Source organism: Neomonachus schauinslandi, chromosome 2 (genome assembly GCF_002201575.2).
Source record: "Neomonachus schauinslandi chromosome 2, ASM220157v2, whole genome shotgun sequence".
NCBI classification, from domain to species: Eukaryota; Metazoa; Chordata; class Mammalia; order Carnivora; family Phocidae; genus Neomonachus; species Neomonachus schauinslandi.
The window spans coordinates 172,340,112-172,352,548 of record NC_058404.1 but is presented as its reverse complement, the minus strand read 5'-3'; the positions used below and the strand labels follow the sequence as shown (position 1 = coordinate 172,352,548).

The 12,437-nt window shown below is 44.1% G+C and overlaps 1 protein-coding gene across 6 annotated transcripts in view; it reads left to right on the top strand.

Moving 5' to 3' along the window:
- The window catches only part of TBC1D1 (TBC1 domain family member 1), a 215,689-nt gene that overhangs the window by 97,709 nt on the left and 105,543 nt on the right, over positions 1–12,437 (top strand). For 4 of the 6 annotated variants that reach the window (XM_044913005.1, XM_044913006.1, XM_021701553.1 and 1 more), the window contains exons 2-5: positions 13–531; positions 2,449–2,538; positions 5,772–5,876; positions 6,405–6,537. In XM_044913005.1, coding sequence (XP_044768940.1) covers positions 13–531; positions 2,449–2,538; positions 5,772–5,876; positions 6,405–6,537 — 847 coding nt within the window. The remainder of the gene's footprint in view (positions 1–12; positions 532–2,448; positions 2,539–5,771; positions 5,877–6,404; positions 6,538–12,437) is intronic. The other 2 variants (XM_044913007.1, XM_044913008.1) reach the window with 2 other exon arrangements.

Here is a 12,437-nt window from a genome sequence, read left to right as displayed (position 1 = left end):
CTTTCCTGGCAGGTGCCTGAGATCATCAGCTCCATCCGCCAGGCCGGGAAGATTGCCCGGCAGGAGGAGCTCCATTGCCCGTCCGAGTTTGATGACACGTTTGCCAAGAAGTTTGAGGTGCTCTTCTGTGGCCGGGTGACGGTGGCTCACAAGAAGGCCCCTCCAGCCCTGATCGACGAGTGCATTGAGAAGTTCAACCACGTCAGTTGCAGCAGGAAAGCCGAATTTGACTTGGTCCCCCAGAATTCTGAAACCCCAAATCCCACGGGAGGCCTTTCCTTCACGGAGAAGTTCCGATCTGTGCTCCAGCCAGTGGGGAACGGCGAGCAGGGCCGGAGGCCCATGCGCAAATCCTTCTCCCAGCCCGGGCTGCGCTCGTTGGCCTTTAAGAAGGAGTTTCAAGATGGAAGCCTTCGAAGTAGTAGTTTTTTCAGCTCCTTTGAGGAAAACGACATTGAGAACCACCTCCTTAGTGGACACAATATTGTGCAGCCGACAGATATTGAGGAAAATCGAACGATGCTCTTCACGGTAAAATACCATCAAGCCCTGGGCTCATCCCCAGTGTGAGATCCATGTTCAACCGGCTTTATTGAGCAAGGATTCGTAGCAAATTGCTTTTGGATTTATGTGTGAATCTATGTACCTTTATAGTGAATAATCCTTTTCTCAGGATAAAATCCTTACTTTAGTCCTAGGCCTTTATAAAATCATTATTGGAAACCTAAAGAGAATCTATCTTCTATCCTTGTTTGTTTTTATCTCTACCACGCCCCCCCCCCTTAGTTGAAAGAGACCTTTTCAGTGGAAGCAACAGGGCACAGATGTAAAAGAGGCCCCCGAAAGGATTTTTTAAAGTATATTAATTTCAAGTAATATATTTCGACAGAATCTTTTAATTGGAAAATACTCCCTCTTTACTGTTTCTATTAATTTATTATAAAACATTTATCCTTTGTTAATCAGGATAATTGGATTTGGGGATAAGATGATATTTGAAATTTATACCCAAACTGAAATAATAGTTTAGCCAACTGTTTACTCCCTTTTTTCTGGAAGAGGTTTGGTGAACTGATAGCCAAGTGCCGAAAAGGAATGGACAGGGAAGCTGTCCTTGGCACTTGGGGTTCCTGGGTTCTGTGCTGCTCTGGGCTCCTCTGGATGGGCTTGCCCGGGGCCTTCCCGGCAGTGAGCTGGCCACTGATGATCTAGGGAACTGATTGTTCTTCAGCCCTCTTCTAGAATGTCATGACTGGTATTCTAGAGAGAGCAAAATTACCGTGAGTATGATGTTCTTGTGCCTAACTCAGAGCGGTGAGGTGGCCGACGGGTAAGGAAGCTGCTACTTAGGTTAAGGCCATGTTGGATGTAAGCAGATTTAAGATGAAGATGATGTGTCAGTGGGTAAATAGGGCTTTTTCTTCCTCTTTTCGTCATGTACTGAAAAAAATGCTAAGCACTCAGGCTTGTGCTTTAGTCTGTGGTGTATATTTAAAAAGAAAAAACTCTTGGTGTTACTGTGAAAGCTGCTCGGCGCACGTATGTTCAAGTACTTGGTGTGTGAGTGCCGTGTGCAGGGTCCCTTGCAACATGCTAGTAATAACAGTGGTGAACAAGACAGCCCTGGTCTCTGCCCACGCCAAATTTAGATTCCAGTAAGGGGGATTGACAACCTAGTGTTCAAGTAATTGTCTCATTACAGTTGTGCTCAGTGCCACAAAGGAGAAGTAGAGGATTATGTGAGAACATCTGGGGATTCCAGGAAGGCTTCTTGGAGGAAGTGATTTTCGCTGAGCACAGGTTCAGTGTGGCCACCTAGATATTATTCTAGTTGGAGTATCCTGGGTTCAGGGAGCAGCAAGTGAAAGGCCCTGAGGGAGGGATGGGCTCTTGCAACACAGTCCTCTGCTAGAATGGAGTTTATTACGCTGACCCAAGGCTGTAAGGCAGTGTTAACTATGCTAATGCTCTAACTTTAAGAGGTGAGTAGTATTTGAATGCCTACCACATAGTTAGCTACTCAACAAATGGTAGGTTATTTTAACAATAGTTTTAAAAGACTTTTCAGTAAAACAGTTAATAGAAAGTGTTTTGGAAGTTTCAAAAGGAGAGCTTTTGTTTTCTGGAAACTTTACTTTTTATATCCTCATAAAGGGGAGATGTGGCATCTGTGGTTTCGTTGTTAACTTTTGGATATTTGGTTCTTTGATCTCAAAGAAGCCTGCTGTCTTACGTGGGTGAATGTATTAGCAGGTGTCCTGTGCTACCTGAAATCTGTAGAGTAAACCGAAGCCTCTGGAGGTGATTGTCCACAGTGAAATTGTCAGAATCTTAAAGGAGATTGTCCCTTTGGTTCTATATTTTCATAGGTCACAGAATGAGAATGTTTGTTTAATAAAATTGAATTCAACTTTCATGAAAAACTAGTTTCTTTTTTTGTCTTTTAAGATTGGCCAATCTGAAGTTTACCTCATCAGTCCTGACACCAAAAAAATAGCATTGGAGAAAAATTTTAAGGAGATATCCTTTTGCTCTCAGGTAAATGGAGATGGGTTATTGCCTCATTTGCATTTGAATTTTTAATGAATTCTTCTATCTGTTATTCAACAGAAGTGCTAAAAGGTCACAAGATGTATGCCTTTTAGGTACACTTGATTTGCGATCTTGGCGTTTCTCTTTTGATTTGGTATATTAAGGCAAAATATATGTATAATTTTGAAATTAAGTTCGCTATTAGCAACAGTAATCTACTGGAGGAAATAGGTGTACTTTTCTTTTTTCAGTTATTGGTGGTCATGTTCTGTAGTCACAAATTCCAGATGTGTATGTGTGGGTCTGCGTACATGTCTTATATATACATTCATATATACAAATATTTTTAAATAGATGCTCATTTCTACTTTATAAAAATTCTTAACTTCTTTTTGGGTACGAGTCATTATTCTTTCTTAAAATAGTGAATCTCTTTAAGGATGTTTTCCTCAGAATACAGTGTCTACTTGAGTTCTTTCTTGATAGTCTCCCAAGGTGTGTTTCATGGAGATATTTTGGAGAATCGGTTATAGTGAGCTATGTCAATTGTACTCAGGGTCTTCCTAGCAAAAAACAGGAGATCACTTAAAGTTATTGTTTGGCTGTATTTTAAAACTCTGACTTCTCACTTCCTCGCTTCCATGTTCTCATAATTAATAAGATGTAATGAAAATCTCATTGCTGATTTGTAACATGATCTGCATTAAAAAAAATCCCTTTTGAATCCATTTCCCAAAATGTGAAAATAAAGAATGCTCCTTTTATAGTTGATTAGGGAACCATTTGCAAAATAAATTTTTCCAAATCCTATTCCCCGGAGAACGAATGTTTAGCAGGTGCTTACCTTGCTGTGCGAGAACATGGATTGAGATGCCAGAATCTGTCCGTGATTGCCCATTTATTGGAAAATGTTCAACCTGAAAGTGAGATGATCCACGGAATTTAATCTCGCTTTGCTATTTCTCTTGAAATGTTAATGTTCAAGGTTTGCTTTTTCATGTAACAGTTTTATTATTTCCTGAAGGGTGTAGCTTACAAGTGTACATGATGACCTGAGTTTCAAGTTACTGGCACTCGTATCTCTGCGTGCTGGGGCTTTCTGGAGACACTCACGTATTAATATTTATGGGCTATGTCTTATCCGTATCACGGTGCCTCTTAGCTGATACTTCCAAAACAAGTTTATGTATTTATTGAGAAGAGTTCTTAGGAAGCTATGGTGTACAGCCTTGGCCTTAATAGCTTACATTTAAAAGCTTCTCTGCTCTTTGTGTGTATAATTCTTGACTCATTCTTCATACCAGTGTACTTCAGTACTTACCTGTTTGTTCTTGTAGGAGAGTATAAATGGGTTTTAAATCTTTTTTTTTTTTTAACCTTTGTGTCTGTGAGTGTTTGCGTGTGTGTGTGCTTGTGTGTGTATAGTTGTGTTTCTTCAATAATCTTTTGTCTACTTTTGATTTTCAAAGTAATTTTTTATTCGTTAGTACCTAGGAAAAGTTCTCATTTTTCTGTGTCCACTTTTCTGTATTTCCTTTTATTACTAAAATGAACATTAAAAATCCTGCTTTTCAGTTCTTATATTATGGGGTAATCAGAATAATATTTTAGTAGAATGATGTTAATCTTCATATTTGAGAGATGTTTTTAGATATTTAAAATACCTGAGAAAATCGTGTGGAACCACAAAAGACTCCAAAAAGCCAAAGCAATCCTGAGAACAACAAAACTGGAGATCACAATCCCAGATTATATACTACAAAGTTGTAGTAATCAAAACAGTATGCTACTGGCACGAAAATAGACACATGGATCAGTGAAACAGAATAGCCCAGAAATAAACCCACAATTGTATGGTCAGTCTATGACAAAGGAGGCAAGAGTATACAATGGGGAAAAGACCGTCTCTTCAACAGTGGCCCTGGGAAAACTGGACAGCTACATAAAAGAATGACACTGGACCACTTGCTTATGCTGTACACAGAGATAAACTCAAAATGGGTTCAAGTCCTAAATGTGTGGAACATGAAAGCACAAAACTCCTTGAAGAAAACACAGGCAGTAACTTCTTTGACATTGGCTATTGCAGAATTTTCCAGATATCTCCTCAGGCAAGAGAAACAACAGCCAAAATAAACTATTGGGATTAAAACAAAATAAAAAGCTTTTGCACAGAGAAGGAAACCAACCACGAAATTAAAAAGCAGCTTACTGAGTGCGAAAAGATATCTGCAAATGATATACCCCATGAAGAGTTAATATCCAAAATAGGAAAAGAACTTACACAACTCAACACCAAAAAACCAAATAATCTAATTTAAAAATGGGCAGAGGACCTGAATAGACATTTTTCCAAAGAAGTCATATAGATGGCCAAGAGAACACATGGAAGGATGCTCAACATCACTTCCCATCAGGGAAATACAAATCAAAATCACAGTGAGCTATCGCTGGCAAGGATGTGGAGAAAAAGGAACCCTTGGTGCACTGCTGGTGGGGATGCAAACCAGAGCAGGCACTGTGGAGAACAGCATGGAGGTTCCTCAAAACATTAAAAATAGAACTACCATATGATCTGGTAATTCCACTACTGGCTCTTTACCCAAAGAAAACAAAAGCACTAATTCAAAAAGATATATGCATCCGTGTTTTTACTGCAGCCTTATTTACAATAGCTAAGATATGGAAGAAATCCAAGTGTCCATAAAGGAGTGGCTGAGGAAGATGTGGTATGTATATATACCCAATGGAATATTACTCAGTCATCAAAAGGATGGAGATCTTGCCATTTGGGACAACATGGATGGACCTAGAGGGCATTATGCTAAGTGAAATAAGTTCAAGAAAGATGAAGGAAAAAAAGCAGAAACAGACCCAAATAGAGAACAAACTGACAGTTGCGAGAGGGGAGAGGGGTGGGAGGTGTGCAGGCTTCCAGGTACGGAATGCCCAAGTCACAGGGATGAATGGTCACGGTGCTGGGAATACAGTCAGGGTATTGTAATAGCGTTGCTTGGTGGTAGATGGGAGCTACACTGGGGGTGAGCACGGCACGGCATGACGTACAGACGTGTTGTACACCTGAAACTCATGTAACATTCAGTATCAGCTGTACCTCAGAAGAATCTGGGAAATAATTTGAGTGCTCTAGAAGACTGCTGCCTCAGTCTTGTTGCCTTCTGGCACTCGTGACTCGGATACGGCTCAATGCTCCTCCCTCTCTTCCCCGCCTTCAACAGGGTATCAGACACGTGGACCACTTTGGGTTTATCTGCCGAGAGTCTTCAGGGGGCGGAGGCTTTCATTTCGTCTGTTACGTGTTTCAGTGCACCAATGAAGCTCTGGTAAGTGAGACTAAGCAGCTCTTACCTGGAAGACGTACTTACGTGCAATGTCAACCTCACTGATTTTTCTTTCCTTCGCAAACCGTAGAGCTTCATCGACTTGTCGTTATTTGGCTTTAATTATCCGCCATGACTATTTAATAACTAGCTAGTACACCTGCAAGCCTTATTTGGGTATGTGTCCTCCATTTTCGTTGTTTGTGAGGAACATGCTCCCGTTTACCCTTGGCCTAGCATTAAAATACGTCATTTTGGGCGTATGATGCAGAGGAGTTGGCTTTTTCATGAGTATTGAATTTGTTTTTATTTTTTACCTTTTCTCCTTTATGAGCTTTGAGCATCTAGGTAGTGTTTCTCAGCCTGTAATCCTAGCAGTTATTATGATGATTATTATCTGTCCGTTGGTGATTAATAGCCCCCCCACCCCAAAATCTTAAAATGCTAAGTCTTTGCAGAGTTCTGAAATCTCAGCCCCACTTGTCTTAAATGGGCATTTTGCTGGCTGCCCTGTGTCTTCTCTCCGATCAGGTGGATGAAATCATGATGACCCTGAAGCAGGCATTCACCGTGGCTGCCGTGCAGCAGACAGCAAAGGCACCTGCCCAGCTGTGTGAGGGCTGCCCCCTGCAGGGCCTGCACAAGCTCTGTGAGCGGATAGAGGGTGAGTAGCGGCCCCCCTCCAGGAAAACCGAGGCGCTCTGCGTTCCTTGAGAGGCTCCTGTCACAGGGATCATAGATGAACTTCCAGCATGCGGGGGGTGTCTTCTGTATCTTGCTGAGCTATTGTGCTAGGTGCTCAGGATTTGAAAATGAACTGCCATGCCCCCGTCTACCATCGCCACTCTAAGGGTCGTGGAGTAGAGAAATAGAAACTATAAATCCAGCCGCCTAGCGTTTATCCAGGTTGTGAGTGGTCAGGTCAGCCCTGTTGGTTGCTGTGAAGAGATCTGCTAAGGTCAGAGCTGCAGAATCTCCGCCAGGTGTTTCAGGTCCAAGGTTATCGGTAACCCCTGCCAGAACAGTGTTCACGGAGTGAAGGGGGCAGAAGACAGGTTGCAGCTGAGTCACAGGGAAAGCGTAAAAGGGACTGAGAGTTGACTATAGTGTCTAGAAATGTGGTGTAGGGAGAAACCGCGGTAAATGTGATCATTTGCAGCTACTATTTATTGAGCACTTAAGATGTACTGGGCACTGTGCTAGGTGCTTTCACATGTGGGAGGAAAGAGGATTGTTGATTTGTACACTTCAGGGATAAGTACATCGAGGACTCGTGAAGTCTAGGGGGAGACTAGTGTGTGAGTCCGGGAATCTGCCCGTGTGGGAAGGCCCTCCCTGTTACCAGCCCTCAGAGCCGCTCCCCAGGAGGAGGCCGTGCTGGGAGAAGAGCCAGCTGACGCAGCTTTGCACAGCTGGGGAGGTTTGAGCAAATCCAGAGCCGCGGGGCCCCGGTGGGTCAGAATAGAAAGGAGGAGACCCCTCCTGAACGAGGGTGGGGAATCTTCTTCAGGTGGGAGGGGAGATGCTCCATTTCTGGGCCTGCAGGGGAGGCGGGGGGTGAGAGAAAGAGAACCAGGGTAAACCCGCCATGATGATCCTCTGAGGGAACCCGACATTGAAGGGGTTCATTCCTCTCTCTCTCTTTGGTTTTACATTTTTTTCCATTTATAAGAGGATTTCTAAAATGTGTGTGATTCTGAGGGGAGTCACAGGATTTGAACAACCCGTGTTACAAAAAAACAAAAACCAAAAAAACCCCAAACCAAATTTTAATCATTTCCCAGTCCCTAGAATAGTTCTAATAAGCTCTACGTGGGTAGTGAAAAACTCTATACTATTTAGATTTCATTTCCCTTTTTTCATAATTGTGGTAAAAGTACACATCATATAAAATTGACCATTTTAACCTTTTTATTTTATTTATTTATTTTTTAAGATTTTATTTATTTATTTGAGAGAGACTGAGAGAGAGAGCACATGAGAGGGGGGAGGGTCGGGAGGGTCAGAGGGAGAGGCAGACTCCCTGCTGAGCAGGGAGCCCGATGCGGGACTCGATCCAGGGTCTCCAGGATCATGACCTGAGCCGAAGGCAGTCGCTTAACCAACTGAGCCACCCAGGCGCCCCTTAACCTTTTTAAAGTGGACAGTTCAGTGGCGTGAAGTACATTCACGTTGTTTTGAGGCCACCACCGCCATCCATCTCTGGAGCTTTTTAATCTTTCCAAACTGCAAGTCATTAAGCCGTAACTCCCCTGGCCCCTGGCAGCCACCATTCTGCTTCTGTCTCTGTGGGCGTGACGGGCTCCAGGTACCTCATCTAAGTGGAATCATGCAGCTTTTGTCCTTTTGTGACTGGCTTATTTAGCATAACATCTCCTAGGTTTATTCATGTTGTAGCATGAATTTCATTCTGTTTTAAGGCAGACTAGTATCCCCTTGTATGTCTGTACCATCGTGTCTAGTCATCTGTACATAGACGTTTGAATTGTTTGCACCTTTTGGCTATTGCGAATGATGTTGCTGTAAAGTCGGTGTACAGTAGCTCTTCATGTTCCTGTTTTCAGTTCTTTTGGGAATATACCCAGAAATAGAATTGCTGGATCATATGGTAATTATGTGTGAAATTTTTTGAGGGACTGCCACTATATTTTCCACAGTGGCTACACCATTTTACATTCCCGTTAGCAGTGCACAAGTATTCCTTTTTCTCCACATCCTGGCCAATGCGTGTTACTTTCGCTCTTCCTTTTTTTTTTATTAATGATAACCATCCTAATGGGTGTGCAGTGGTATCTGATTTCCCTTTTTAAATGAGCTAAATTGACAATTATCACCTTAAGTTTCAAAAGCTCATTTGCTGGCATTATAGTGCTCTTTAAAATGAATCAAAATGATTAATATTTTCAACTGTGCTTCTCTAGTTGTTACTGTTTGCTGACATTATACAGAATATAGCTGGAAAGGAGAAAAGTTGAGCTTTACCTAGAGATCTCATCTGAAAGGATCACTAACCCTTCCCTTAGTGGTTGTCAAGATAAGGGAAACGATGACAGAATTGTCCTTTAAGAGCTTATTAAGAAGCCAACGACAGGGGCGCCTGGGTGGCTCAGTTGGTTAAGCGACTGCCTTCGGCTCAGGTCATGATCCTCGAGTCCTGGGATCGAGTCCCGCATCGGGCTCCCTGCTCGGCAGGGAGTCTGCTTCTCCCTCTGACCCTCCTCCCTCTCATGCTCTCTGTCTCTCATTCTCTCTCTCTCAAATAAATAAATAAAATCTTTAAAAAAAAAAAAAAAAAGCCAACGACAATGTTGGCCTTGAAGATAAAGCAGACCGTGATCTGCAGGACTGGAAGGATTCCAGAGTTCTACTTGATAAATCTTTCTGTGGTCTGGCTTAGCTTCCAGAAAGTGAGAGCTGAAAAGTTCAGTCAGGGTAGGGATTTTGCTGCTGTATTTTGGAATTATTATTTAATTCATCTTTTTACCTGATAAAACCCAAGCAAAGCAGAAAGCTCTGCTAATGTAGAAACATTCTTGATAGCACAATTAGAAGGCTGGTGTTTTGCCTGCCTAATGGGAAGCATTTCTTAAGTATAGAGGGCACAGTATTACAGGCATCCATAGTAGGGGAGATGTGTCCTTTGTTGGGGTGATGCTAGTTTTACGAACACTTTGAGGCCCTTGCTCTTTGCTGTGGTGCATTCCTCATAAGTAGAGTGAAGCGGTTTATAAAAGCTCGTTGTATGTTCCCATAAGAGTAGCTCTAATGGGAAGTCACGCTCTGGCCACGATTTCCATACACTGGGGAGAGGACCAGTGACATGGCCACAAAAAGGAAGACTTAAAGACTGCTTTTTTTTTTTTTTTTTTAGATTTTATTTATTTATTTGACAGAGAGATAGCGAGAGCAGGAACACAAGCAGGGGGAGTGGGAGAGGGAGAAGCAGGCTTCCCGCTGAGCAGGGAGCCGGATGTGGGACTCGATCCCAGGACCCTGGGATCATGACCTGAGCCGAAGGCAGACGCTTAACGACTGAGCCACCCAGGTGCCCCATAAAGACTGCTTTCTTAATCAATTGATGTAGTCGGGTTATGCCCTAGGATTTATAAAAAAGTACATACACTCTACCCACCGATCATGTTGGACATGCCACTCACAACATGTAAGACGTGCAGCTTTGCTTGGGTCTGAATTTGAACTCTGAACAGCTCCTCCAGTGCTTTATTTACCATTTTGCTTATTTTATTTTTAATTTTTTTTTTTAAAGATTTTATTTATTTATTTGAGAGAGAGAATGAGATAGAGAGAGCATGAGAGGGGGGAGGGTCAGAGGGAGAAGCAGACTCCCCGCTGATCAGGGAGCCCGATGCGGGACTCGATCCCGGGACTCCAGGATCATGACCTGAGCCGAAGGCAGTTGCTTAACCAACTGAGCCACCCAGGCGCCCACATTTTGCTTATTTTAAAGTTGAGCAGAGCATTTTGGGAATTACTAGAATGAATTATATGTTCACTAAAAAGGAAAAAGAGTTGAACTGAGTTTTCCTTTTGCGGTCTAAGTAAATTTGCCTCTGGTAGAGCAAAGCCGTTCATCAGAGCTCCCTTAATAAGAGCCTTTTCTGCACTAACGCTGTGAATGGCCTCACTAACAGCCGGGCTAAAGGGGTTGTAGTTGGGGAACGCGCTTCACTCTGGTTACCTTTTTCTCTATTGTTCCTTGCACCCCTTCCCCCTGTAAAGCCTTTTGGCATCACGTGGGGGGTGCCACCTTCTTGCTGCAGAAGCCAGCCAGCAGCGGTTGACGTTGCTGAGAAGCCACGTGGAAGGTTCGCTGTGAACATGGAGTGGAGAGCCAGGCATGGGGGCCGAGGGGGGTCAGAAACCTCACCTCCTGTTTGAGGTGGGGCAGCAGGGACCTCCTGAGGTGAGGCATCCTGACAGCAAGGATGAAACTCGCCAAGAATCTCCTCATACCTGCTGAGTATGAAGAGTAGTCTGTATTGTGGCCTGATTGTTAGAGGTGTATAATTAGTCCGTTGTGTAGTTATTCTGTTATACTGTTAGTCTGTTGTATAGTTGGTCAGACTTTTCTTAGAGCTTGGCGGTTCTCTCCACATGTGAGTGTCTCGTCAAACAATCACCTATGTCCAAAATAGGATGCTTGTCACATTGTGTCAGAGACCTGCGGAGAGCCCTTTTGGTTAACGATGACTGTTCATTTTACTCGTAAATTTAAACACTATTTTGATTCAACATTTAAGTAGTTAGTGCAGTAAAACCATCTCTCTGTTTCCCTGGCTTGTATGACCTGCCAGCTTGCTGGAAGAGTCCCTGAACGGCGTCTGACAAAACCCATCTGTCTTTTCTGCACTTCGTCCGCCTCCGCATTCACTTTTGGACTGAGGCCACTTGTGGGTGGAGGAGGCAGTGGGGAGTTCACGAGCCGTCCACGGAGGTAGACGGGCATGGTGTAGAGCCTGACTGTCCCTCACTTAGCTGATGGCCTCGGACAAAATGCTGGACTTTGCCCGTGCCTCAGTTTCTTCATTCATACGTTGGAATTACGTATGGTGCCCACTCAGGGACTGTTGTGAGGATTGAGATGATGCATGTAGTGGCACAGCCATCACTTCAGAAGTACTGGCTTCTATTTTTATAGGATTTTCTTGGCAGAAACTAAGGGTGGGGGGTGCTGCTGGGAGGAGGGACATCCCGGAAGCTGAGGTAGCCCCTGCAGTTTGAGGAGGGGTGCGGCTTCCATCAGAGCTGTGAGCAGGGTGGCGGTTCTGCGTCCGGCCGCCCTGGGAGGGGGGTGGGGTTGGGGTGGGGAGGCAGCGGCTCTGTGGCGGGCTTGGCTGCTGATCGGCCTCCTGACTTTTGACGAGTCACCCGGCTTCTTTTTTTTTTTTTTTTAAGATTTTATTTATTTGACAGAGAGAGACACAGCGAGAGAGGGAACACAAGCAGGGGGAGTGGGAGAGGGAGAAGCAGGCTTCCTGCCGAGCAGGGAGCCCGATGCAGGACTCGATCCCAGGACCCCGGGATCATGACCTGAGCCGAAGGCAGACACTTAACGAATGAGCCACCCAGGCACCCCATCACCTGGCTTCTCTAGACCTCAGCAAACACCTGTGTAAAAACAGAGGCTTGATTTCCAAGTCCTGGTTCCAGACTTCAGAGGTGTCCCCTCCTGGCCATCCTTAGCCGTGTAGATGTATTCACAGTGTCCTCTGGGGCAGAGCCTTGGCCAAGCACCTGCCTAGGCACCCAGCCTCCTCAGCTGGGGGGAGGGGGAAATGGGGAGGGAGCTGCAGCAGGTGGGTGAGGTGAGGGCTGCCTTTGGAATAAAAGTACTCAGCGGTGGCAGTTTTCCCACGGTAGTTAGGTCAGCAAATCCTTTCATTCTAAATCTTCTCAGCATGTGTAACATTTATCTCCGGCACCGAGAAAAGGCAAAGCAGGATCTAAGCCATATTTGTGTGGAGAAACAACTTTCCAGAGTATCAGCTTCTCATTGGCACTAAGATTGTGACTTTCTAACTTTTCCTCGCAGTCCTCTGTAAT